The sequence below is a fragment of the Dasypus novemcinctus genome, chromosome 4 (assembly GCF_030445035.2).
Source record: "Dasypus novemcinctus isolate mDasNov1 chromosome 4, mDasNov1.1.hap2, whole genome shotgun sequence".
Lineage (NCBI taxonomy): Eukaryota > Metazoa > Chordata > Mammalia > Cingulata > Dasypodidae > Dasypus > Dasypus novemcinctus.
This window is the reverse complement of record NC_080676.1, coordinates 40694540-40721348: the sequence shown is the minus strand read 5'-3', so window position 1 is coordinate 40721348 and position 26809 is coordinate 40694540. Positions and strand designations below refer to the sequence as shown.

General features: G+C 35.5%; 1 protein-coding gene across 12 annotated transcripts in view; it reads left to right on the top strand.

The window, feature by feature from the left end:
• MECOM (MDS1 and EVI1 complex locus) overlaps positions 1 to 26388 on the top strand; it is a 573098-nt gene extending 546710 nt beyond the window's left edge. For 6 of the 12 annotated variants that reach the window (XM_012527080.4, XM_004447937.5, XM_012527085.4 and 3 more), the window contains 8 exons: positions 1938 to 1964; positions 7332 to 7498; positions 8604 to 8681; positions 12684 to 12853; positions 15352 to 15496; positions 18687 to 18923; positions 22391 to 22574; positions 26076 to 26388. In XM_012527080.4, coding sequence (XP_012382534.1) covers positions 1938 to 1964; positions 7332 to 7498; positions 8604 to 8681; positions 12684 to 12853; positions 15352 to 15496; positions 18687 to 18923; positions 22391 to 22574; positions 26076 to 26210 — 1143 coding nt within the window. In that variant the 3' untranslated portion in view covers positions 26211 to 26388. The remainder of the gene's footprint in view (positions 1 to 1937; positions 1965 to 7331; positions 7499 to 8603; positions 8682 to 12683; positions 12854 to 15351; positions 15497 to 18686; positions 18924 to 22390; positions 22575 to 26075) is intronic. The other 6 variants (XM_004447938.5, XM_023590259.3, XM_023590263.3 and 3 more) reach the window with 1 other exon arrangement.
• Positions 26389 to 26809: the final 421 nt, after the last annotated feature.

Sequence of the window (26809 nt, the reverse complement as noted above, 5' to 3'; positions counted from 1 at the left end):
TCCCACCCCCAGAGCCCACTTCTTTTGGCAGGACTCTACCACGTGCCAGGAGTACTTGGAAAGATGCCTACTGTGTTCTTGGCACAGCCTCACTAGACAGCATGAGGGTGGCATAGAGCAAGAAGCCAAAACAAAAGGAATTGCCTCTGCTCCCAGGGCCTACCATGGTTTCGTCGCTAAAGAAATGCTTGGATAAGACCATTCATTGCCTCACTTTCCATTTAAAGTACGTTGGAGCAAATCCCTTGGTCCCTGAGCTTCTGTAGCTTCATCTTCAAAATTAGAGTACCTGCTCTCTCTATTTCTCAGGGTTATCATCAAAATAAAATGGAGACCTTATATTCTAATTTCTTTAGGGGAAATATAAACAAATATGTAGATAAATGTTTGGTGGCTGTATTCTCTGGGCAAGCATGATTTTACATTTTTTAATATGTTCGCATTCTACCCAATACATCTCTCCCCAGTCTATAATCCTTAGTCAGTGATAAGTGAACACCTCAATAAATAGTTACTAAATTTTATTAAAGATTATTAGGCCATCCTATTGCCTTTTGGAATGATTTTAAATATATATATATATATATATATATATATATATATATATGTGAAACACATATATAGTGTATATACATAAATATATAAATATATTCAAAATATTTAAAAGATACAGAAGCACGTACATCAAAACTAAAAGATAAATGCAGGTTTTTATTGTTCTCAGTACCTAATCCCTCTCTTAGTTCAGATCTGGAAGAAGTATATTTATTCTATTAGGCCACTAGAGGACAAATTTAATGTTCTGCTGCCATCTTGTAAATAAATTAGCTTACTGTAAGGGAAAATAAACACGGTAGAGGCTCTCCCTGGATATGTGGTTTAAAATTATTTGTGGTACCTTGGTTTAGATTTAACTTTGAAAAGAAGATGAGGGCCGCATGTAGGTAAAATGGAGGGAATGATGTTACGGTGTGATCTCCAGAATGTCCATTTTGCTGATTTCTATTTTGATACTTTGCATTCACATTAATAACTCATTTGAATTTCCAGAGAAATCATTTGGCAATTACACTTTTTGTAAAACTGACTATTATTCCTTATTTGCTTTTCTTATACTTTAGTAGTATGTTTGGGCGTTTATACATTTTATTTCCAAATGTCTGGCTTTGTGTACATCTGCAACAAAGACTCTCTTTTACTTAAACTTTTGTCCTTTACTCATTCATTTGTATTTTCCGTCGTTTAAAGTGTCTGGGTATTCTGTTACTAAGTTCCAAGGGTCTGAGAATAAGTGATAGTCTTATCACTTCATGATAATGACATATGGATAAGTTATAATTTATCTATTGTGAAGATCATTTAAGTCTTTTGCCTTTCTGTTTTGCTTTCCACAAGTGTTTCTTATTGTTATATCTGCTCTGTGATAAACATTTCATCCTTTAAAACTATGCATCTTCCTTATTAAAAATAGCAAAACTTCCAAGAGCAAGATACAGCTTCAACCTAACAAGATGTTAGTTTATTAACATAATAATGTTATTAACATCAGAAAAATACAAAAGACTGGATTTTTTGAGAAATTAAAGAAAATTACTTAATTTTTAGTTGGAGTAATATTGTTTCTCAGTGACTAATAACAAATAAAAAGGAAGCATCCACTTTGATAATTAAGATTTAGTAGCAGGTAGCATTTAACTTTCTTAGGAAAAAAAAATTCTAGTTTATAACCTTGATTCTAAAATTTAATTTAGATATATATAGAAAATTCAGCAGTGTTATACAAGTAGTTAATTTTCATTTTCAAAGTTTTTACTCAAGGTACAGTTACATGTCAAAAATTACTGTTTGTATAAATGCTAATTTCTCAAAGGCTGGATTGCAATAAAGATACCGACAACAGAAGTAATTTTTTGTTTTTGTTTCAATTTTGCTCCCAGTTCCAACTGCCTGATCAGAGAACTTGGGTAAGTTTCTTACTTATATTTTTGACTAAAATAACCTAGCATTAAAAAGAAAACACCTTACACTCTAAAATGTCATATCAACATAAGGAATTCTGAGCCTCTCTCCACTAAATGATATGGCTTGAGCAGACAGTATTCCAGCTCTGTTAAGCTGCATAATACTTTCATTTATAATTGGGCATTTAGTGTGCTACAAATTGTTTACAGAAAGAAGTTTATTCTATACATCTGACCCATTCCACATAATTACGCCTTGATGTGGAACCCCTTCTGGGCACCTGGGAGCATGCTGCTGAAAGAGGCTTCAACACGGGTCACTAAGTGGAAACAGCCATTTGGGGAGCCTGTATCAGCATGTTAAAGATGCTTTTGATAAAGCCCTCTAAAGGATAAAACCTGAACTTATGTGAAGGCACAAGCTGACATTGGAATTCATTTCCATATATCCCAGGGAAGAAATTGGTTCTGGCTATTTGGAGAAGTAAGGCTAAATGTTTAAAAATCCATATCTAACTAGTGAATGGATCTTTTAACATCAGCTCTCACTTCCTCCACTTTCAGTTACTATTTCCATATACGGTCAGTTGTCAGTAAACGGTATGAGGGGAGAGCTTTTATTTTTTATTGGGGAAGACATTCAGGAAACAAAGAACACTGTTTATTTAGTTTTTACCCCTAAATAAACCTTGGGTCAATGGGAATAAAATGTGTCACAAAATTTCTTTGAAGCATATGTGCTTTTACTTCTCTTCACACTCTTCTTCATTCAAAACTGTGCTGATTACTGAGGTATGAACAAAAGTTTAGGATGTAGTTTAGCTGTTCTTTTAAACCATGGTATAGTTCCATGAAAAATATTTTAAGTTGGAGCACTTTAGCACTCACCTACTTCTTCTATCTGATGTTAGTTTTTCTTTTCCAGAAATCCCTCCATTTTACCTCTTCTGTAGAATGTGTGATGGATTAGGATTTTTCTCCTTCTGACAGATTTTTAAGGATTAAGTTCATTTATTTCTAAAGTATTTCAGGAGAGAGAAATTGAGAAAGACAGAGAGATAGACAGACACTACCTTAGGCAAAGTTGTGGTAAATGGGGCTGTCCTTTGATTTTTCTGACCTACATTTCTGGTGTAGCTCCTGCGTGTCAGGCCTTATGGACCTCATCCTTTCTAAGGTACATATTACTTTACAGTGGCTTATGTTGATAGCTGCTTGAAGCTTCTGATGCTACCCCTCCTAAATAAATGACCAGTGCTTCTACTAATTTACCAAGGCAATTCAGGTTTTAAGTTAGATTCCCTTTCCTTATAATACAGTAGCTTAGCAACTGTCATTGCAATGAGTTGTACACACTCCCATTCTGTTAAATCACAGCTTTTTCAGAGTGGGTTTTTATATTCGTCTCATGAAATATAGATAGTAATGGGATAATAAAGATATATGCTTATAATTTTTAGTGGTAAAGATAGCTCTAAGTGATTTTGTAATCATGGCTGCTGAATGTGATACAGGGAGTGAGATAACCGTAAGATATGAATATTTACTTCTTCCCCAAATGACCATGATTTTGAGCTTTCTCAAGATTATCACATGAATAAATGTTGAAAAATAGCAAATCTACAAACTTTCCCATCATGTTATTTATGAAAAGTTAGTTATTTTATGATAAAGGGTTGTGTAATCTAATTGGTGAAACATTAGGTCTCATAACTCATGGTGCCAGTGGACATATCATTTCATATAATCAGGTTGTTGCTTTAATAGTTTTAATGAGAAACTTCTTTATGTCATCAATTATTGACTGCCAGATAATAAATGTTAAGCTAAATGCTTAGGACTCAGTTGATGATATCTTGCCTGCTGAAATGTTTTTAAAAATACTTACTTTATTTGCCTAGAGAGATAGCTACATTTTTTGGTAGGAGCTAGGGAATTGTGTCTAAATATTAGTTTGCGTCAGTATAAAGTTAATAGCCTCTTGGGGACAGGAAGGGGGGTGAAAAGACTTCCTCTTCCAGACATCTGGCTGCAGATACCATCAACTATTATATATAAATAAAAATTACTATTCCATAGGAAAAAACTGTCATTTACTGATTTGAGATTAGCCTATGACATTAACGGGTCACATGGCAATACATTTTTAAAATATATGACCAAATGTTTCCCTCTTTATTTCCCATTCTCAGCAAATTTCTTACTCATAGAGGCATATATTGCCCTCTTCATTGGATTTTAGTAACTGAAAAAATATATATATAGCTAAATTCCATTTACCCAATTTATCTTGATTTTAAAATGCCAAGTCAAACTTTTAAATGAATGTCAAAATGTTCTATTCTCCGTGAAATGCGTGTCACTTCTGGAGGAACACCATATGATGCAACCCAGATTGCAAAGAAACTTGAGCTTTTGAGTTCTCTACTAGATAAAGTGTATCTTAAGCCAAGACCTTAATCTAAGATAGAGACTAGGGCTGATGATGGTTCCAGGATTGTTGAGCTACCCCAATTGGCAGATGTCTAAGTTGCTTCTATTTGCACTAACGGGGAACTTATTCTTTCCAGCTGAAGCAAAGTGCTAGGAGAGCAAATATTATGAAGATGAAAGGAAGGGTTTAATGATGGCTTTCATGTTGTTTCAGTGGTTGCTAGCTGGGCAGAAAGTGTGTGTGTGTGTGTGTGTGTGTAGGGGTGTGTTAATAGCTACCTTTAGCTAACTTCCCACCTTCCTTTTCCCTACTCCAATATAATTCTTTTTTCATTTGATACCAGAAGCCAAAAGAGAGGGGTGGCTTACAGGGGAGGCACTTGGGTAACCCCTATTCTTTTTCCTATTATCTTTAAGAACATTGTTATTTAGTCATCAAGCTCATAATATACTTTCTCGTTTCTTGATGGTTTCCCCAAATCGAGACAGTTTGAGGTAAAGTAATCACAGTGATCTTTCTTCAAAAAGAGCTATTAGCAGCTACTAAAGCAAGACACATTTCTCCACAGCCAATTGCTCTTAAATAACTTGAAGGGACTTGTAGTTTATATATGCTAGAGATGAAAGTCGAGAATAATAATAGTCATGAGTAAGCTATTTTCCATATAAAAGGAAAAGTGTTTCTATAAGATGTATTACCACAGGAATCTGAGTGTGTCAGCAGTGCGGGCACTCAAAAGATTTAAAACCACTAGATAATGAAACTTTACTCAAATATTAAATGTACATAAATAAAACATTTATAATCTTAACCCATGTACTTACTATCCTTCCCAATAAATATATTTGAGCATGACCCTTACCTTTGCTTATTACTGCTAATTAACTTAAAGTCCAGAGTTCATTTTTCACTCAAACAATTTATTCCGTGGTAGGTAGAATATCAAAATCATTTTCTGCAAGGAACAATTAGAGGAATAACTGCAAATAAAATAGTATCATGAAATATTTCTGGATTGATTTTTAATAAATAAAACCCAAAGTAATATGAAAATCCCAAAGGTCTAGCTAGAGGGGGATAATGACTAGACTGGATGGAGACAGAATTTCCTCCAAACTCTCTGAGAAGCATCATCATTCCATATCTCTGCCCTGTGATCAGTAGATGTCAAAATCCTTCATAGTGACAAATGTGCTGTCCACTTGCATCTGTGGAGAATGTTTTAGCAGCTGAGTGATTATGAATCAAACCCCTGAGCTTATAGCCCCTACTGCCTCCCAATGCATTCACATTTGTTGTCTGACAAGTAAATGTATCTTGACTTTCCTCTGAGATTTTTTCACAACGTGTTTGATGAAAGACATTTGGCAAATTGGCAGTGGTACCCTGTACGTTGCAATTTGTAGCTAGCATTAGGATTCCAGGCATGAAATGAGAGGGCAGGCTCCAGGCTAAAGGGAGAAGAAAGACATCTAAGTAGAACATGAATAGTCATTTAAAGAAGCAAGCATACAATATTCCCTTTGTAAGCAGAGAGTCATGTTTAGGCCATTCTAAGATTTTGCTCTAGTTTAAGAAGCCAATGGCATTCTGTCCAGCTATGTGTCCATAGAATACACTTTTTGTTAATTTTTCTTTTAATTGGAAAACTTTGTCTTTTATTTTTACTTTGAGTTCTGTACATTGGACTTCTGTTTCTGTCTTGCTGTCTCATTAGTAAGAGTAGCCTGTTGGGATGACCAGTTGTTGGAATTTGGAATTGTTAGTGTCCCTTTCTTGCAGGGAGTCTTCTGGTCTACCACCCCAGCTCACCGAGAAACGTGCTGAATGCATGTGCAAAAACGCGAACACCTTTTTAACAGTTTTTTGAACTCTCCAGTGGCATAGCATGCCAATAACCAATACTTAATAGGTGCATTAATTTAACGAGATAGCTTGAAATTTACTTTTTCATTTAAAAATTTAGTAGTAAACAACTTCCAAATAAAATGTGAGCTTTGAGGAAAACTAACATTTGGGAAGCATCAAAGGAAAGGGGAGAGTTGCTCCATAATTGTGGCCATTAAGGGGAAGCTAACTTTTAAAAGTAAAGGCCACTTATTGTCACTCTTTCAAATATGTGTGCAGGTGGATGAAACTTGAAGATTATAAACAAAATAAGTTAGATTGTTAGAGGGGAGGAATTAAGCAGGATAGAGTTTCTTCAAGATTATTTCTCTAAGTATAGTTAAACTAATGGTCCTTTTCTTATAACATAGATGCTAAGTTATGCTATATGATGTTATAATAGTATAGGTTACTATGAATGGTCATTTCAAATCACTCTTTTCCAGAATAAATTAATAATAGATAAAAATTCTTTAGGAACCCGCTTAAAAATCCAATATGTCCAGATCTTAGTAAGGTTTTTAGCAATACACCTCTTGTACATTTAAATTTTTTCCTTGATAACACACATTTGGTGTAAGCTGTAATTTTGGAACACTTAATATTCGTTCACACCATGAGTTCTTTTCACGGGATTCCATAGTTCCCGTGACTTTCTTCAGCTAGGAGAGGCAGAGAGGACCTTTCTCTATTATTTCCAGTTTACTGTTGTTGCCTATAATAGAATAATAATACTGTCACTTAATTTAACAAAAATTTACTTTGACTTATATCATGTATTTCATTGCTCAGTTATAACTTACTAGATTGTTATAAAATGCTCTAAATAAGGTGTTAGGCAAAATCTAGCATTTTGTAACTTTTCTTTATCATTGTTGTTTTCAAAATCAGTCAATTCTCTGGTTTATTTCATATTGGGACACCACCACCTCTCTTTATAAGCCATTGCATTCAACAGATTTGATGCTTTCCTTGAAACGATGTTCTCGGTTTGCCAGAGATTATTACGGATGAAAGATCCTTCATGGTCTTGTACATTTGCCTTTCAGATGTCAGCTATTGAAAACATGGCGGAGAAGCTAGAGAGCTTCAGTGCCTTGAAACCTGAGGCCAGTGAGCTGCTACAGTCAGTGCCCTCCATGTTCAACTTCAGGGCACCTCCCAACGCCCTGCCAGAGAACCTCCTGAGAAAGGGAAAAGAACGCTATACCTGCAGGTAACTGCAAAGTTAATTATGGCTGGCTTTTCAAAAATTCCCCCTCTGATTTCAAAAGGCTCTCCTGTTTGTTTTTTAAATTATTCTTGATTACATGATTAATAGCAACCATGATAGCTCTCAGGCACTTCAAAGTACTCTTTATTTAGTGAATCATAAAAATGGTGATTTTTAAAAATTATTATTAAATGAGAAATTTTACACAGGCCATTCAGATTTGATAAATGATGTTGGAAACATTCCAAATGCTATCTACTTGTCTCAGTTCCTCATCCCTTTGATATTATGAATTTTCTTTCACAGTTCATTATTTTTGTCCGAGGATGTAATACTACTGTCCTCAAGCAAACATTTATTCATTGCCATGGCATTGAAGAATAAGGGCAAGAAATGAAGGACAACTAAGATTGCTAGGTGAAGAAAGCTAGTTAATAAGTATCTTGTTTCTCAACAGTAGTACAGTAAAACTTGTTTTATCTTTTGTTTTTCAGGGTTTTGTTTTTACAGATTGTGTTTATTATTTCTGAATTGTCTTCAGAATTTGTGGCATCTGACTCAGGCATATCAATTTATCCGCTCTTTGGAAAACATGTCACTTTGTTTCCAGAAAAGCTTTTATGGGAACATACCTTGATGGATGAGGTCTCAGAATCTTGTCTGATCTGATACCACTCAATGTGCAGAGAGTTTTCACTGGGGTTGATGTGTAAAATGAGTTGAAACATTTGAAATCTGTTTACATCAACCCAGAACCACAAACTCTCATCATTTTTTTTAATCCCCTGGCTGGTTCAGTTTTGTGAATGTACAGATACAGATACCAAGTTAATAAAAGAAAAGTATGGGGGTCCTCAAAACTAAAGTCTATTTTCATAAATTGCTAGCTTATGGATGAGCAAATTCTACCAGATTTCATAAGGCAATATTTGTTTGTGGAGTTATTTATATCACAGAATGGCTTTGTTGCAAATTTTAAATACCAAAGACATGTGAGTTCCATGCAGTATTAATTAAACCAGGAAAAAGCATCTGGCTTCTGATGTGGCTTGAGTGAAATAAAGTCAATTTTGCTGACTTTCCCTTATAAACATCTTTTTCATAACAGATACTGTGGCAAGATTTTTCCGAGATCTGCAAACCTAACACGGCACTTGAGAACACACACAGGAGAGCAGCCTTACAGGTTTGAAAATGACTTTCATTAAATTTCTTGATAAATATTGTAATAGTCAAGTGGACTCGTGGAAACAATTTTAAAGGAGGCTAGTTTTATGCATGTATGAATGTATGTCTGGTCGGTTTTGAGTCAAGGAAGAATTAACTATGGTTTGAATAAACATGAGAAGATTCCTAGTTTCTCTACACCTTCCTCCACCTTCTTTCAAGCATCATCATCTCAGTTTAAAAGTTCTGTAGCTCCATTTTCTATCTCTAGGTGCCCGGGGCATTAATGCAGGGTGTAATTAAGCCCAAATAACCTAGATTTGAAGTCCTGTACAGCAGCCATTCGTTACTATGTTGGGGTCAGTTACTTAACCTCCCCGAGGATTGGTTTCCCTGCCTATAAAAAGATCAAGGAACTAATACCTCTCCTATAGAACGATTGGGCAAAAATCTTAAAACGTGATACTGTGAGCAAAGCACATAGCACAGTACCTAGTATTAGGTGCTTGATAAATATTAACTAATGTAAGTCTTTTGTCAAGACAGTGGAACTTTTAGGCTTAGCATTCAACTATATCTCTACCACTTTCTAGTATTGTGCCAGTGGGCACATTTTTAACCTTTCCGAGCTGAGCTATTTCTTCATCTGTATAACGCGAATAGATAAGAATCTTCCTCTTAGAGATGTGAAGATCAAATAAACTCATTCCTAAGAGGCCTCTTAGCTCAGCGTCTAGTAGTGTAAGTGTTTAAGAAATGTTAGCCATTTTAAAAATGACTTTTACTGTTTTATTGCTCTCTCTTTTCAATAGTTGGTGCTATTTTGACAGTCATTATAACATTGCCTCCTCCCATTTCCAAACTTTGTACCTCTGCTAGGAGTTAATGATCGATAAATAAGTTTGTTTTCCAGGACAGCTAAGCCAATGTCCACACATCCCCAACAGCTAGTTTAAGGAAATCCCTGGGGGTGAGGAAAAACCTGTGGAACTAGAGGTAGAACAGATATAACATAGGAAAGGGGTCAATTTTATGAATAATTTCCTGAAGTACCTCTTAGTTAATTCTATTAAATGTTAACATTAGCCACATACATATGGGGCACACGTCTAATTTTTATGTCTGTATTGTTGTTTACTAAAGAATGAAAATAACCAACACCCCCCCCTTCCAGTTTTAAAATATAATCTACTTAATGTGCAGGGCCTTGCACACAATATTAGATACTATGTTTTGTTTTGTTTTTGTTTTTTTCATTTCTCTCCCCTCCCCCCCCCCCAGTTGTCTGCTCTCTGTGTCCATGCACTGTGTGTTCTTCTGTGTCTGCTTGTATTCTTGTATTGGGAATCTGTGTCTATTTTTGTTATGTCATCTTGCCACGTCAGTTTTCCATGTGTATGGCCCCACTCCTGAGCAGGCTGCACTTTTTTTGTGCGGGGTGGCTCACCTTATGGGATGCACTCCTTGCGCATGGGGTTCCCCTACGTAGGAGACACCCCTGTATGGCAGGGCACTCCTTGCTCGCATCAGCACTGCGCATGGGCCCGGTCAGGAGGCCCTGGGTTTGAACCCTGGACCTCCCATGTGGTAGGTGGATGCTCTGTCCTTTGAGCCAAATCTGCTTCCTGATACTATGTTTGTTAAACTAAAGAATGTTATTTATCTTAAGTTATATCATTTCATTCTGCTTTGAAATTTTTATGGACTGTATAGGTGTAAGATTATATTTGTCTGAATGCTTATATTTTTCACTAAAATAGACCAATTGCAGATCAGGTTTCAAAGGTGGTTCTACACGAAGGATAAGAAAATGAGCAGACCAATGCCCAGCTTATTAAAAATAATTGAAACTTTAGGAGAAAACTGGAGGGACCTAAACTCAGAAAACATACAGTATTTTTCTTGAGTTCTTTGCTTCCCTATGTGTTTTATAAGTCATTAATCATAGGTGATACTTCTATTTTTTATGTCATAAAATGCACTTGAAATAACAGGTCTCAGACAGAGATATACTAGTAGGAAGTGCTAGGTGATTTTCCTTCTTGAAAAAATTCAGTCTTCCCAAGAATTTTGCTGGAGTGGCTTAACCCTCAAAGGAGAAACTTCCATAAAGACAATTTGCTATGACCAAGGGTCCTGGTAGACAACTATGATGTCATGTTCATTTTACTATTTCTTTGTGTCTGAATTCAATGGTTTTATTGTACCCTATAATGGTGCTATTATTGTATGTGTCTTTAAAAAAAAAGCACTAGCCAGAATTTTGGTGTAGCAGGAGATCTTAAACAATCATTTGCCTTGTCGTGCAAATGAAAAACTCAAATCTATAGAGGCTCATTGCCTTCTCTAGAATCTGGTACCAATATTTGCAGAATGAAAACACAGATTTTCCCCCACCCTCAGTTCCCTTCAGGGTTTTTGTACCATGATCTCAAAGTCTCCATCAGCCTCTATGTCTATATATCTACCGACTAGGAAAGCATAATTATATATTGCTTGCGATTATATGTTCACTTAAAAATTTCCTGAAACTTAGACTCTGATTTGAGCTGTCTCTTAACCACCTGCTTATTTATTTGGAATAGAATGGAATGATTTCTTATTTAGAGCACTCAACTTTTAACTAGAGCATTAGCAAAGGGAAGATATTTTTATGAATATTGTAAGTAGAAAAAGTTGAGGAACCTTGTGATGCCAGAGGAGTTTTTCTTTTTTTAGTGAGGAAATTAAATCAGTTCTGAGTTGGTTTATTGATACTATGCTAAAGCAACTAGTTCAACAGCTTTATTTTTCCCACTGAATTGATTAGACTTCTGGCATCACATAAAGATAGCCATAAAATCTCAAGTGGATCCAGTGGAATGGGACGATTTCTGAGTTAGAGTATTTAATCCACACTTTTTCTCTGAGTCCATACTCAGAAGTGCGAGAAGAAGGGCATTTTCACCCATTGAAGAATGATTTAAGAATCCTCTGGTCACTATATTAGGCATTTTCACATAAAAGTCATTTGGAGAAAGCCAGTTTGTTCTTTCAAGTAACACAAAAAAATCATACAAACATCTTTATCTTAAAATGGCAGAGGAGAAGAACCCACCAATTACAAGATATGCTTTTCTTCTTTGCTGATAAGAGCTGAGAGGGAGGGTCTTACTTATTAATGAGGAAAGGAGAACTTTGAAATAACTTATAGTTTTACATCCCATGGGAGACAGAACTGTTAGCCAATCAAATGTTAAATGCTTTCATGAAAAACTGATCTGGTTCAGAACTGCTACAGACTCTAAGAAAAATATAAAATGGAAAATCTGGGAGAAAATATGAAGAGAGAAGGTTAATGAAGACCTTTGATTTTATTCCAAAAGGACAATTTAGTGCACTGTTAACTTGCTTTTGTCGTAGTTTAAAGACTAATGCAATGAAAGCTGAGTGGACTCCTCCTCTCTACAGATTTTGAAAACCAAGGTCTTTGTATCAAATCAAACTATTCACCTTTTCTCAGTTTTAAAAGTTTGGAATATTTATTGCTATTTCAGAGAAGACAACAGAATTTCCTGTAGGATTAGCGACTGAGAAAGTGAGTTTATTAAGTAATGATTTAGTCAAACACTACAATTTGTATGTAAAATATGTTCTTTTGACCCTATTTAAGACTATGTGAATATGTGAATTTGTTTCATGCTTATTTACAAAGGATTTAATTGTATAGTACTAAGGAGAAAATAAAACTGTGCCATTCCTTCTTAATGCCCTTAATTTTGGGTGGTTTAACATATCAGAATTAATTACCCTAATAAATTTGGGAGCAATCAGATCATCAGTATTTTTTCATGTCTCCATAAAATCCTGAAACTTTAAAGCAATCTAAGCCACAGAACTATTATTTTGACTGTATGAATAGTATAGTATCTTTCCTCTAACATTTTATTTTGTGGGTGATAATTTTTAATATCTGGTTTACTGGTCTTAAGAAATATCTCTTGATTGGCTTGAAAATATTTCCTCTACATCTGTTTTTCAGATGCAAATACTGTGACAGATCATTTAGCATATCTTCTAACTTGCAGCGGCATGTCCGGAACATCCATAATAAGGAGAAGCCATTTAAGTGCCACTTATGTGACAGGTGTTTTGGTCAACAAACCAACCTAGACAGACACCTAAAGAAGCACGAGAATGGGAACATGTCTGGTAGGTAATCAGTAGTGTTATGAGGAGAAGGTGATATATTTTTCCTATTTTAAAAGGTAAATGTAATCTTTCTTCTCTCACTTGACTTTGACATCAGAATCAGAAACACCTGTGAAAATTTGCCACAAGTTTCTCTTTTGTTGAGTGATGTGGTCATTGCTTAATCTCTAACTCAGTAGTCTTATTTGGATTATTAGTAATTTTTAAAAAATTCTCTTTGGTTCATGTCAATGGGAACTCTTAAGCAAAGAGAATCATATCTCAAACTCACAGGAGCCTTGTAAATCAAGATTTTCTAAATTGCTATGCAACAATCTTTGTACCTATCAGCACTGAATGTGGACCCCAGGCTTGGTAGGATCTTGAGAGTGGTAACCTCAGAGCACCACTCTGAATAGTCACCTAGAAACCATGACTCTTTAGCACAAGGCCCACAGTTCCTCTCCAGAGGAACTTTTCACAGGACACTCTGATATGATCAGAGCAGCCCTTGGTAAATGATAATGATGGGTCACAAATTCTGATGTAAAAATTAAGTAAAAAGTAATGGCCTTTATTTTATTTCTTCCTGTAACATGCAGAATTGCGTGGGAGAGAATATAGATTACAATGCGAACTACGGTCCATGCTCAGGGGCAATGCCCCAGGATGTGTTTATCAATTGCAATGTATGTGCCACACTTATGACGGATGCTGTTTATGTGGAAGGGTGTGGGAGGTGTGGGGAGTGGGACATATGGGAATTCCTATATTTTTTGTGTAACATTTATGTAATCTAAGTATCTTTGAAAAAAATATATATATAATTTAAAAACCAATGAAATTTTTTTTAAAAAGCCTTTGATCTTCATCACTGGCAAACAAACAAATAAAAAACTAGCCTTCCCTTAACCTGGATCTGGCAATACATAGTTAACAGATGGGATTGTAGATTGTCTTATCTTTGGCTTCTAAGATTTAACTAATAAGCCAGTAACTAACATTTGCCAGCCAACATATATGTACAGAGCCAGCCTGTGCAGCCTGTTTGATTCTACAGAATCAAGGAAATGAGTTGGGTTGAGAATGGGTGTAGAGGTGGAGGAGGTATAGATGCAGGAAATGAGGTTTTAAGAACAGAAAAAAAAAACACTTAAGGAAAGTGTTTTATTGTTAGTCTTTCTTCTAGTGGACAAGCACATTGCTTATGATCTCAAATGGTTACTACCCAGAACCATATACTGTTTATTTCCCCTAAAGTCAAAAATCTAATGCTTATGGTTTAGAAATATCAGATTTGAGATGCTGAAGTCTAATCAACATACTAAACTGGCCACTTTCTAACTGCATGTTCTCTTATAGCATACTATAATTTTCCAGTCAAATTATTTCAGAAAAAAAATGTTAAAACTATAACATGTCAAAGTTGAATACTTATTTGCTAAAACCTCATTATATCTTTTTTTTTTTTTTAAGATTTATTTATTTATCCCTCCTCCCTGTTGTCTGCTCTCTGTGTCCATTCACTGTGTGTTCTTCTGTGTCTGCTTATATTCTCATGAAGCGGCTCCAAGAACCAATCCTGGGACCTTCCAGAGTGAGAGTGAGGTGATCATTCCCTTGTGCCACCTCAGCTCCCTGTTCTGCTATGTCTCTTATTGTCTCTTCTCTGTGTCTCTTTTTGTTGCATCATCTTGCTGCGCCACCTGTCCATGTCAGCTGGCACTCCCACATGGGCCAATTTGCCTTCACGAGGAGGCCCTGGGCATTGAACCCTGGACCTCCTATATGGTAGATGGGAGCCCAACTGCTTGAGCCACATCCGTTTCCCCATTATTTCTTTTTAAGCTGAGAGGATGTGTGAAACTCTTGTTATTAGCATATTATAGACTATCGTGATGAACTTTTAAACTGTAAATACTTTGTAGGCAAGACCAATGACATGAAGCTAATGTTAGGGGAAAGTTTGACCACATTTAATATACTTACACTTGTATAATTTTATGTAAACTTTCAACAGTCTCGTGAGACACAGGATATTCCTCACAGTTTCACAGGTGAGGAAGCTGAAAAGCAGCCAGTGGTCAGCAATCTTGTCCTCTTTATATAATACCACTCCAGCCTCAGGGCTGGGTTTGTTCAAAATCCATTCCCTACTTAGCTCACTTACTCAGGATACAGAACTTTCAGCATGTCTTCAATCTTTAATCTTCTCCTTTAAAACAGGAGAACTAAATATGTATTGAGTGCAGCCAGTCACCTGAGTATGCAGTTTCTCATGGCAGAATCTGTTTAAGACTCACTTATTATTTTCCACATGTGATCTGTTCCTCTCTGACAGTTCAGGATTGGGTTGGGAGAGTCTGCGGGGGAAAAGGTATCAGTGGGAGACTCTATTATTAATAGTCAAAGGGCCTATTTTAAGAAACAACACTGGTTAAATTGAGAAAGAATGAGGTTCAAAACAAGTATCATTTAAATAATAGTCTTTACCAGGAAAGGCTGTCTTCTCCCGTCAGGTACGGCAACATCATCACCCCATTCTGAACTGGAAAGTACAGGTGCAATTCTTGATGACAAAGAAGATGCTTACTTCACAGAGATTCGAAATTTCATTGGAAATAGCAACCACAGCAGCCAGTCACCCAGGAACATGGAAGAGAGGTAAGGACTTAAAAATAAACAAAGAAAAACTCTGTGACTTTTGAAATAAATGTTTTCAAATAAATTTACTGGGATCACTTTTGTAATACTAGTATTACTACTATTACCAATGGCTAATATTTATGTAGTGCATAGTAAATAGCATATGCTCTTCTATGAATGTTATATGTGCTCATTAATTATCATAATAACCCTATGAGATGGAAACCATTATTGCCCAATTTTACTAGTGGAGCTATGGAAACATGGAGGTTAAATAGCTTGAATAAGGTCATATAATAAATGGTATTTAAACCTGGATTGCCTGCTTCTAGAACCTACACTTTGACCATCATGCTGTTCTACCTCTCTTATAACTAAATAGAATATTTTATCAAATCTGCCAAACAGAAGAAAAAATAGCTGCCAGTGATTCAGGTGAATTTCTTAGTAATAGTGGTTGCTATTATATATCACATATGTAACATATGACATTATATTTAAATATATATATATGTGCATATATCTATATATGGAATAGTCATTTTAAAGTTGTGAGTGTCACCCAAATATCTTTTATGTAGAAACTATTTGCAACTTCTCAATCGTTGCTTATTTATTCTGGCATGTTTATTTCGGTAGGTATGATCATCCTTTTTTTTTAAGGACCTGATATATTGACTTCCTCTTATCATTGTCAACATCAAACATAATTCATAAAGAAAAACTTTTCAATGCTTCCAGTAATAATAAATACTTATCTAGCACTTTACATTTTATGTGAAGTTAATGAAATGTTATTTTGCCAAAACTATAGGATGTAGTTTTTCTTATTTGTAAGTTATAATTAAATTCCTGTTATTGAAAGAGCTAGACTTTTCTAAACATAACCATCCCAATGGCCTATTTAATTGAGATGCTGTATTGTAAATTTTAGTATAAAATGAAATTAGTTAATGAAAGTTCCATTACATTTCATCATGCCAATATTATTGGGTTAATGTCCTTTATTTCTGATGATACAAAAGGTCAAAGATAATTATTTTAAGTACTTTTCCCATTAAAGCAAACTAAACTAAACATTTTCCAAGATAGCATAAAAACGTATGACTTCTTCTGCTGTATGAAAGTGTATCTATGGAAAGAAGGAGAGAAAGATCTAGCATTCTATGACTCTTCCTGGACTCTATTAAAAGTCTGACAGAGCTCCAACCTTGTACAGTTGGTTGTGTCTTTTCTATGCCTGCCCTTTGTGTGTGTGTCCATGAGAGAGTAAGAGAGAGATCAGACAGATGATCAGAAGCATAAAGTAGTAAGAAATTAAGAACAAGAAAGATATTCACAATCACACCTTTTGATAATGAAATTTACATGATGCAAGTAAGAAATATTGAACCAAAAACACCATTTGTGTTCTGAGATACTTATTCAGATTTTCTAGCCCTTAACTGAACATTTGTGAGCCTGTGTAGCTATAACATCTGGCTTCAACATGTCTAAACAGCACAGAAGTAATAAGGTTGAGTCATCTAACTTTTTTCTCTTCAACGCCTATCAAGCTACTTTTGATAAATATTTTATCCTCCAGAAATCGCCACATTTGAAAGCATAATTAAAAAATATGTTTTCTTAATCATCTTGGCTTTTGTTACTTTTGGTTTTCATCCATGTACTCTTTTGCTCTTTTACTTTTTCTTTCCTTTTTTAAATAACAATTTCAATTCATTCAAGCTAGCAAGTTGGCAGTGTATCTGGAAACTAATAATTTATGTCTGTGCAAAACATGTTTTCGTCATTCTTTGATAAAAGGTTAAGAGATTGGTTGAATAAAATGCTTAATAATAATAATATGACTTTTCTGGTCAAATGGATTTTTACTATGTGCATCTTTCATTTCCAAGATTGTTTTGTTTATTTACTTATTTTTACTCTGGGAAGTTCTAAATATTAAATTATGGTCACTTTTTAACATGGGAAGTGATGGAGGAGTGCACTGCTGATACCTGATCTTCCATAATCTGAAAAATAGAAATGTGCCATGTGAAAAGTGTACATGACTGTAACAGTGTCTTAACTATCTCGGCAAGTGTTCTGAACTAGTAAATAGTAGAGGAGCAAGGAAAAATGGGGAGACTTCCAGAGGATCCAGGATGCACACACCAGTAGTCTATGATTCTTCTGTCCCTAACAACTTTCTGAAATTGGGCAAGTGCCTCAGCTTCCCTGATTATTTATCTTTAAAATGAGGTTGTTAGGAGAAAACATTCTCTAGTTTGAAACATTTATAATTATTTTGCAACTTAAATTCAACTTCTACATCTTACAATGAAATGTAAATTAAATTTACATATCTCCATGTTTATTTTAACATCTATAAAGTTTATCTAAGTTTCATAAATGCTCTCAAATGTACTGAATCAGGACTCCTATGTAATTAACCTCTTTTTAATAGTTACACTTTTGAGTCATATTCAACTTTTGTAACAACAAACTGAAATATTACAAGTGACTTTTAAAAGTGTATTCGTCTTTCTAATATTAGACATGCTTGCTAAGCTTCAGATGACATTGGTACAATTATATTTCTAGAACTTTTCCCACCGGAATGTTCCCCTGGTAAACAGGAACATTTTCTCATTCAGGCTATCAACAATAACCCGAAAGTAGTAGAAATAAGTGAATTCTCAATCACTTCCATGTTTTCATAGTGAGCCTAAAATATCACCTAGCAACCGTATAAACCAGGTTCCTCCTTGGCAATTGATTTAACATTTTCTTCGAACTCTTATTCACTTGAGGTATGAATGTTGAATCTGCTGTCAGTCTCATTCAGGGATACAAGTGGTCCAAAAGTCTATTATTTTAAATTGTGGGTACTTATATGGTAATTAGGTACTTTTTAATATTGCATGTAATAGTATCATTTATCAAGTGAAGGCCTGATAAGGAATAGGAAACTGAGATTGAGACTGTTTTTCCAGTTCTGCCAAAGGCTCCATTTACGATCTGAATAATCACCCAATTATATATTCCTTCATTTTCTCATTTGGGAAATTATATTTTTCCCATGGTTGCCATGAAGCATAGGCAATAAAAATTTCCTACATAAATACTGAAATTCTAAAATGTTAGGAGGATACGATAATAAAGTTAAATGCACATTTAAAACCAAACCAATAATTGAACCTTTTTCATTTTACACTTTTGAAAGAATGAATGGCAGCCACTTTAAGGATGAAAAGACTTTGGTGACCAGTCAAAATTCAGATTTACTGGATGATGAAGAAGTAGAAGATGAGGTGCTGTTAGATGAGGAAGATGAAGACAATGATATTACTGGAAAAACAGGAAAAGAAGCAGTGACAAGTAATTTACATGAAGGAAACCCTGAGGAGGACTATGAAGAAACCAGTGTCCTGGAGATGAGTTGTAAGACCTCCCCTGTAAGGTAAGTGCTTTGCGTGACTTTAGTAAACAAACAGTAGAACCACATACTGTTGTGATTTCTTCTGCTCTGATTTCCCATTAGAACAATATTTTAGGTGACAGCAATTTCTGAGTAATAAATTTGACAAATCATGGAAGTTAAATTTGAGTCAGTAAGCCATAATCAGTACATCAGTGTTAGATGAAAATAATGTGGCCACCATCATAATCCCTGAGCATAGGCCCATCAATATTTGCAGACATCTGATTAACTTGTTAGGAAAAATAACTGAAAATCACACAAATACAAGATAATTTATTTTTAGACTCTACCTATGTATATTCTGGATACCAGATTTTTATCAGATATACGAGTTGCAAACATTTTCCCATTCTGTAGAATGTCTTTTTACTTTCTTGATAGTGTACTTTGAGGTACAAAGTTTTTAATTTTGATGAAGTTCAAATTATCTATTTTTTTCTTTGGTCATACATGCGTTGAGTGTCATATCTAAGAATCCATTGCCAAGTCCAAAAGTCATGAAGATTTACCCTATACCCTACCTGTAAAACCTAAAGAAAAATAAAGATGACATTACCTAATTAACTCAATAATCAGGGTATGATTATCATTACTAGTCAAATATTATTGAGAGATTACAAATGTCACTTCATTTGATATGTTTGTAATCTATATAAGGGATATGTTTTTAAAATGGAGAAAATTAATCAGGGGAGCGGAGGTAGCTCAAGTGGTTGAACGCCTGCTTCCCAAGTATAAAGTCCTGGGTTCAATCCCCAGTACCCCCTAAAAACAAACAAACAAATTAACCAAATAGTTAAACTGATAAAAATATACTACAGGCATGCCTTGTTTTATTGTGCTTTGCTTCACTGCACTTCTCAGACTGCATCATTAGGATATCTGTTACGGTGATCTGTGATCTATGATCTTGCTGTTATTATTTAAATTGTATTGGGGTGCCATGAACCATGCCTATGCAAGACGGTAGATTTAATGGATAAATATTATGTGTTCTTACGGCTCCACCGACTGGCCAGTCCCTCATCTCTCTCCCTTTCCTCAGGCCTCCTTATTTCCTGAGAAAGAGCAATATTGAAATTTGGCCATTTAATAATTTAACAATGGCTTCTAAGTGTTCAAGTGAAAGGAAGACTTTTATGTCTCTCAGTTTAAATCAAAAGCTAGAAATGATAAAGCTTAGTGAGGAAGGCATGTTGAAAGCCAAGACAGGCTGAAAACTTGGCTTCTTGCATCAGTTAGCTAAGTTGTGAATGCAAAGAAAAAGTCTTTAAAGGAAGTTAAAAGTGCTCCTCCAGTGAGCACTCAAATGATAAGAAAGCAAAACTGACTTTTTGCTGATATGGAGAAAGTTTTAGTGGTATAGACAGAAGATCAAACAGCCACAACATTCCCTTAAACCAGATCCTAATCCAGAGCATGGCCCTAACTCTTTTCAAGTTTATGAAAGCTGAGAGAGGTAAGGAAGCTACAGAAGAAAAGTTTGAAGCTAGCAGAGGTTGGTGGAAGCTAGCAGAGGTTGCTGGAAAGAAGCTGTCTCCATAACATAAAAGTGTGAGGAAAAGTAGCAAGTGCTGATGTAGAAGCTGTGGCAGAAGGCCTAACAGAGATAATTGGTGAGGATGGCTACACTAAACAACAGATTTCAATGTAGGTGAAATAGCCTTATACTGGAAGAAGATACCATCTAAGACTTTCATAGCCAGATGGGAAAGGTCAACATCTGGTTTCAAACTTCCAAGGACAGGCTATCTTGTTAGAGGTTAATGCAGCTGGTGACTAAGTTAAAGCCTATGCCCATTTACCATTCTGAAAATCCTAGGACTCTTAAGGATGATGCTAAATCTACTTGCCTGTGCTCTGAAATGTAACCCTGGATGATAGCACATCTGTTACAATATGGTTTACTATTTTAAGCCCACTGTTGAGACCTACTGGTCCAAAAAAAAGATTCCTTTCAAAATATTACTGCTCATTGACAATATACCTGATCACCCAAGAGTTCTGGTGGAGATGTACAATGAGATGAATATTGTTTTCACACCTGCTAACACAACATCCACTCTGCAACCCCTGAATCAAGGAGGCATTTTGACTTTCAAGTCTTAGTATTTAAGAAATACATTTTGTAAATCACCAAGACAGTGATTCCTCTGATGGATCTGGGCAAAGTAAATTGAAAACCTTCTGGAAAAAATTCACCTTTCTAGATCTAGCACATGATTCATGGGAGGACGTTAAGTTATCAACATTAACAGGAATTTGAAGGAAGTTGATTCCAACCCTCATGATGACTTTGAGGGGGTTGAGACTTCAGTGGAGGAAGTAACTGCAGATGTGGAAATAGCGACAAATCTAAAATTAAAAGTAGAACCTGAAGATGTGACTGAATTGCTGCAATCTCATGATAAAACTTTAACAAATGAGGGATTGCTTCTTAAAACTGAGCAAAGAAAGTGATATCTTGAGATAGAATCTACTCCTAGTGAAGATGCTGCAAACATTGTTGAAATGACAACAAAGGATTTAGAATATTACATAAACTTAGTTGATAAAGTAGCAGCAGAGTTTGAGAGGATTGATTCCAATTGTGAAAGAAGTTCTACTGTGGGTAAAATGCTATCAGACAGCATTGCATGTTACAGAGAAAGGAAGCATCGATCAATGTGGCAGAGTTCGATGGTGTCTTAGTTTAAGAAATTGCCACAGTCACCCCAACCTTGAGCATCCACCACCCTGATCAGTCAGCAGTCATCAACATTGAGGCAATACCCTTCGCCAGCAAAAAGATTATGATTTGCTGAAGGCTCAGATGATGGTTAAGATTTTTTAGCAATAAAGTAAAATTTAACTAAGGTATGTACATTGTTTTTTAGACATAATGCTATTGCATGCTTAGTAGACTATAGTATCAACACAACTCTCGAATGCACTGGGAAACCAAAAAATTTGTGTGACTTTATTGTATTTTATTGTGGTGGTCTGGAACTGAGCCGGTAGTATCTTTGAGGTATGCCTGTATATAGATGATAGTTTTTTAAATGGGAAATATGAACAAGATTAAATTGATGAGAATATTATGTGTTTATGCTGCTAGTTAGAGCTGACTAAATATTATTGTAATTGGCTTTATTTTTAATGGAAATTTTACATGTATGAATTCTATCTCTACTACATTATTGACTTACCAGGTCATTGACTTTAACTCTAACTCAAATATACTCTTCACTTTAGTTATTAAATATTTGAGAAATATATTTTAAGATATGATATTTGTAGGTATTTTAAAGGCCTCAATAATTGATGCATGCTGCTTCACACTGCATATGCAATATGAAATATTGCACAGATGTATAGATTCAAATGAAAAGTGATTTAATTGGATAACACACTGAAAGAGAAAAAACAAACAACACCTCTGTGTCTTTTCCATTGGTTCATTTTAGGTATAAAGAGGAAGAATATAAAACTGGACTTTCTGCTCTAGATCATATCAGGCACTTCACAGATAGCCTCAAAATGAGGAAAATAGAAGAAAATCAATATACTGAGGCTGAACTGTCTTCTTTTAGTACTTCCCATGTGCCAGAGGAACTTAAGCAGCCGCTACAGAGAAAGTCCAAATCACAGGTACATACTTCACCACAGTCTAACATCATGGGGAAATTGTTTGTATATGAAAATGGTCATTTCCTTTGATTAATAAGATAGGTATTCTCTCTTTGCAATATAATAGGATCTCTGCAGTCTCAGATGTTTTACCCAAAGTGTTCATATCTATGATCAAATCCAAAATAGTTAACCGATGCATCAATTAAGAGGGCTGCATTCTTCACAGAAACTTCTGTGACAAACTCTGTCCTACAACAGTCTTTACTTTTTAATTCTCTTCTATATAGGTAGTCCATATTGCCAGCTTACACCTATTTATAACTTATCTCAGAATTTCTAGTTGCTTTGTGTCTATAATTTTTGTCAACATAATTTTATTTTAAGATCTGTAGAAAGAAAATTTATTCCTCTATTATTTTGTCCCTTACCATATCCAGTATATTCTATGTATAGTTAATTAACAAGTCATCTAATTGTAGCATTTAGGTGTAAAAGAAGAAACTGAATCAGGGATGAAATGTTCTGAAATGAAACAATCAATTTTTATTGAATGAATTAATGAATGGATTGTACCCCAAATCAACGGACTCTTGAAGCATTCTATCATCACTATGATATCTCAAAATAAATATTTAAAGATCCATAAATATCAGTTAAAAGAGTCTCAGTTCTTTTATCACTCAATAAAGAAAGCCAGTCCTTTCTGCTTGACATTCACATTTAACCAGTTTCTTCACTCAGGTCAAGTGAGAAAAAAAAAGAGCAACTTTCTATTATTACCATATTTATTAGTCACTTTGGTCTAATTGATCCATTAGTTCATTTTAGAGGCTGCTTGACATTTCAAACTATGTGGCAATATTGGCTTGTATTATAAATAAGGAAATGATTTCCTACCTGGCTCTGATATTTTGGGCTGATCCTAACAACAGATGTAGCACTGTCTCAACTAAGGCGGGGAAAAATATTATTTCAATGGGGCAATTCAAATTTTTTAAAAATCGGACAATTCAGTAAAGAGTCTAAGATTGTGATGAATGGTAATAGGGAATATAAATGCTCTTTCTGAATTTAGTTAAAAGCAACCAGCTTCAGCTCTAAAATAGCCTTGTTTCATGGACTTGGGGATTTCATTTGATGACTATGGGTACCATTTCCTCATTGTAAAGTGAGTTGGATGGGGAAGATGTTTAAGATCCCTTTCGGTTCTATGATTCAAGGGGGATAAAAATGAATATTTCAGTTTTTAAACACTAAAAGTAAACTAGCCAAAAAAGACATCTCGTTTTCACTTAGAGACATCCATAAGAGGTGGCTAGTATTTTTTAAATACTTGATTTCCTATTCTTCCAAGTTAGTGACCTACAGTACTGAGGAATCTGGGATTTTAAAAATTTCTTTTAATTATTCCACCAGATACTTTTCATTGCAGGAGGCAATACTTGAAAACTGCAGAAACTGTCTGATACAATAGAAAACAAAAGGGCCTGAGAACATAGAGATAATGGATATGACATATTCAATACCAGCATTTTAAGACAAAGTGCCTGCCCAGATGTGATAGCCATTACCAGCACATGAAATACTAGCATTTTGCAATCCTAGCTCATATTTATTTTGATATTGATCAAGTCATATTTATCAGTTTGAAAATGATCACACATTTTTGCAAATTGAGTTTATTTCATGAGAGTCTTCATCCATTTAGTGACATGCTTACAAATGCTAATTTCCTTTCATAACCAGAAGGCAGATAGTCTATCTTTGTAAACTTCTAAAATCTAAACAGGTTCAGATGCTTTACTGAAAACATTCATATCTTTACTGTGTCTATATTCTTACAGTGATGTAATCCAAAATAGTTGACCAATACAGCAATTATGATGTCTGTAATCTGCATAAGAACTTCTGTGACAAAACCTGTCATGAGATTTTCTTCATGATAATAGATAGTATCTCAGGTACACTGAGCTAAGCACTTTATGTAAGTTAGTGCCTGTGGTTCTCCATAGTCCTTGGAGGCAAGTACTGTTATCATCATCCTCATTTCAGGTGAGGAAAGTGAGCTCAAATGGTTAAGCAACTTGCTCAAAGTCACACAGCTAGTTAAATAAAGGCAAGGTAGAAACCCAGATTAAAACTCAGATCTCCAGATTTTTCTTTATATTCCCTTTTATCTTTCCAATATTGAAATGGACTATTTGTGGGGATAGTTTAAGTTCAATGCTCACTTAACCCAGCCTCTGAAATTTACAAAGACAAATACCGTATTTTATTTGTCCCAGATTCTCCAGCACCTAGCACAGTGCCTGGCATAGAGCTGATGTTCAAGAAACATTTGTTAAATAGATGCGGAGGATTTGTAGAATGCCGGAAGGCAAGGCACATGCTTAAAAGTTAAATGTGTACATTTAGAGCAGTGACCCAGCAAATCAAAATCAGGCTGCAAGGGCAGATTTTCTAACTGAATGCCATGATTACGGAAGAAACCACAGACCAGCCACATGTCCCAGCATGACTCTCAGAGATGAAATTCTGCCTAACAGAGGCATTTTGTCTTTGTTTACAGACAGTGGAATGTCTTTGGCAGGACTTTAATGATTCCACTTCAGCAGCATTTTGACAAGCAAGTTTAGCAATGAATGAGACCAGCAATGGCAAATCAACAGTGAAAAGTTCACTCACAAGTCAGGACCAAACATTTCATTTGAATATTTTGCTTGGCAGTAAATGGGAGATCCTCTGAACAGTTATTTAAAATTCGACATGATAATAAGGAAGAAAGAGCAATGCCACCCAGAGCACCTCTGTGCACCTTCTGCTCAGCAGCAGCAGGAGCAAAGTTAGTGGGAACATTGTTGGGTCTTGGGTCTTGTTTTATTTGGGGGTTGAGCTGACTTTATCCTTTACCTTTGACTTTCGTGATCAAATATTTGGGTTTCACTATCTAATATTTCAGGCAAGAAGGGAAATTGGAGAAAGGACTCTGGATTAAAAGCTGGCAGAAATACATTTGCGTTGTACTTCCCCTACCAGCTAGTCAATGGCTTTGGCTCACCTTCCGTGCTCTCAATAATAAAGTGCAGGAGTCATTTCCTCTACTAGACCTCAGTGCTGTCAAGGCAGTTTTATATCCTATCCGTATTTGCATTTTCACTTCTCCCTATGTTGTAAGCATGCAATAATATTTCTGGTGAATTAAACATGTGAAGAGTATGGACTGCATACATGGTTGGGCGGTAGGAATCTCGTGTTTCTACATAGAAGCACGATTGACAGTTTGGGGGCCAATTTTTGTTCTATAGGATATATCACTTTTGTGACCCCTAGGCACTGAAGGCCAAAGGTAAACCCACATCATTATAACAAATAAACATATACTGCACGCTTTTCCAGACACTCCCATGAGGGATGCTCCTACTGCACGGCCTTCCCCTTCCTAATTCTTCCAATAAATTTATTTGAATTTAAGTGATGTTTTTCAAATGTGATTTATTACGTCTCTCTCTTTTACCCCAGGCATATGCTATGATGTTGTCATTGTCTGACAAGGAGTCCCTCCATTCTACATCCCACAGTTCTTCCAATGTGTGGCACAGTATGGCAAGGGCTGCAGCGGAATCCAGTGCCATCCAGTCCATAAGCCACGTATGACATTACCAAGGTTGACCTGAGTGGGACCAAGTCCAACAGTAGCATGGCTCTTTCATAGAGGACTATTTAAAAGACTGCTGAGCAGATTGCCTTATAAACCTGAAGGGTCACTCATTTAAAGTCTGGTGACCTTAAACTGAATGATTAAAAAAAGAAAGAAAAAGGAAGAAAAAAGAAACTATTTATTCTCGATATTTTGTTTTGCACAGCAAAGGCAGCTGCTGACTTCTAGAGGATCAGTGCGACTTCAAGTGTTTCAATGAAAGTGAAAAACTTGCTGGGCAGAAGATATCTTCCAGTTCACCCTCCCCAAAGTTGTGGGTGGGAGAGAGGGGCAGTTGAGACGGCGGCATCGATATCTATGAACACTCCATAGAAACTGAATCCTTTTTTGTACAAGATCACCTGACACATGATTGGGAACAGTTGCTTTTAATTACAGATTTAATTTCTTTTCTTTGTTAAAGTTCTATGTAATTTAACCCTTTGAAGATGAAATAGTTGGATGAAGTGCACATTCGATTATTAGAGAAGCTGTTAGCAGGGAGTACTTCTTCCCCCATAAACTTTGCCTTCTTAACTACATTGTTTAAAAATAG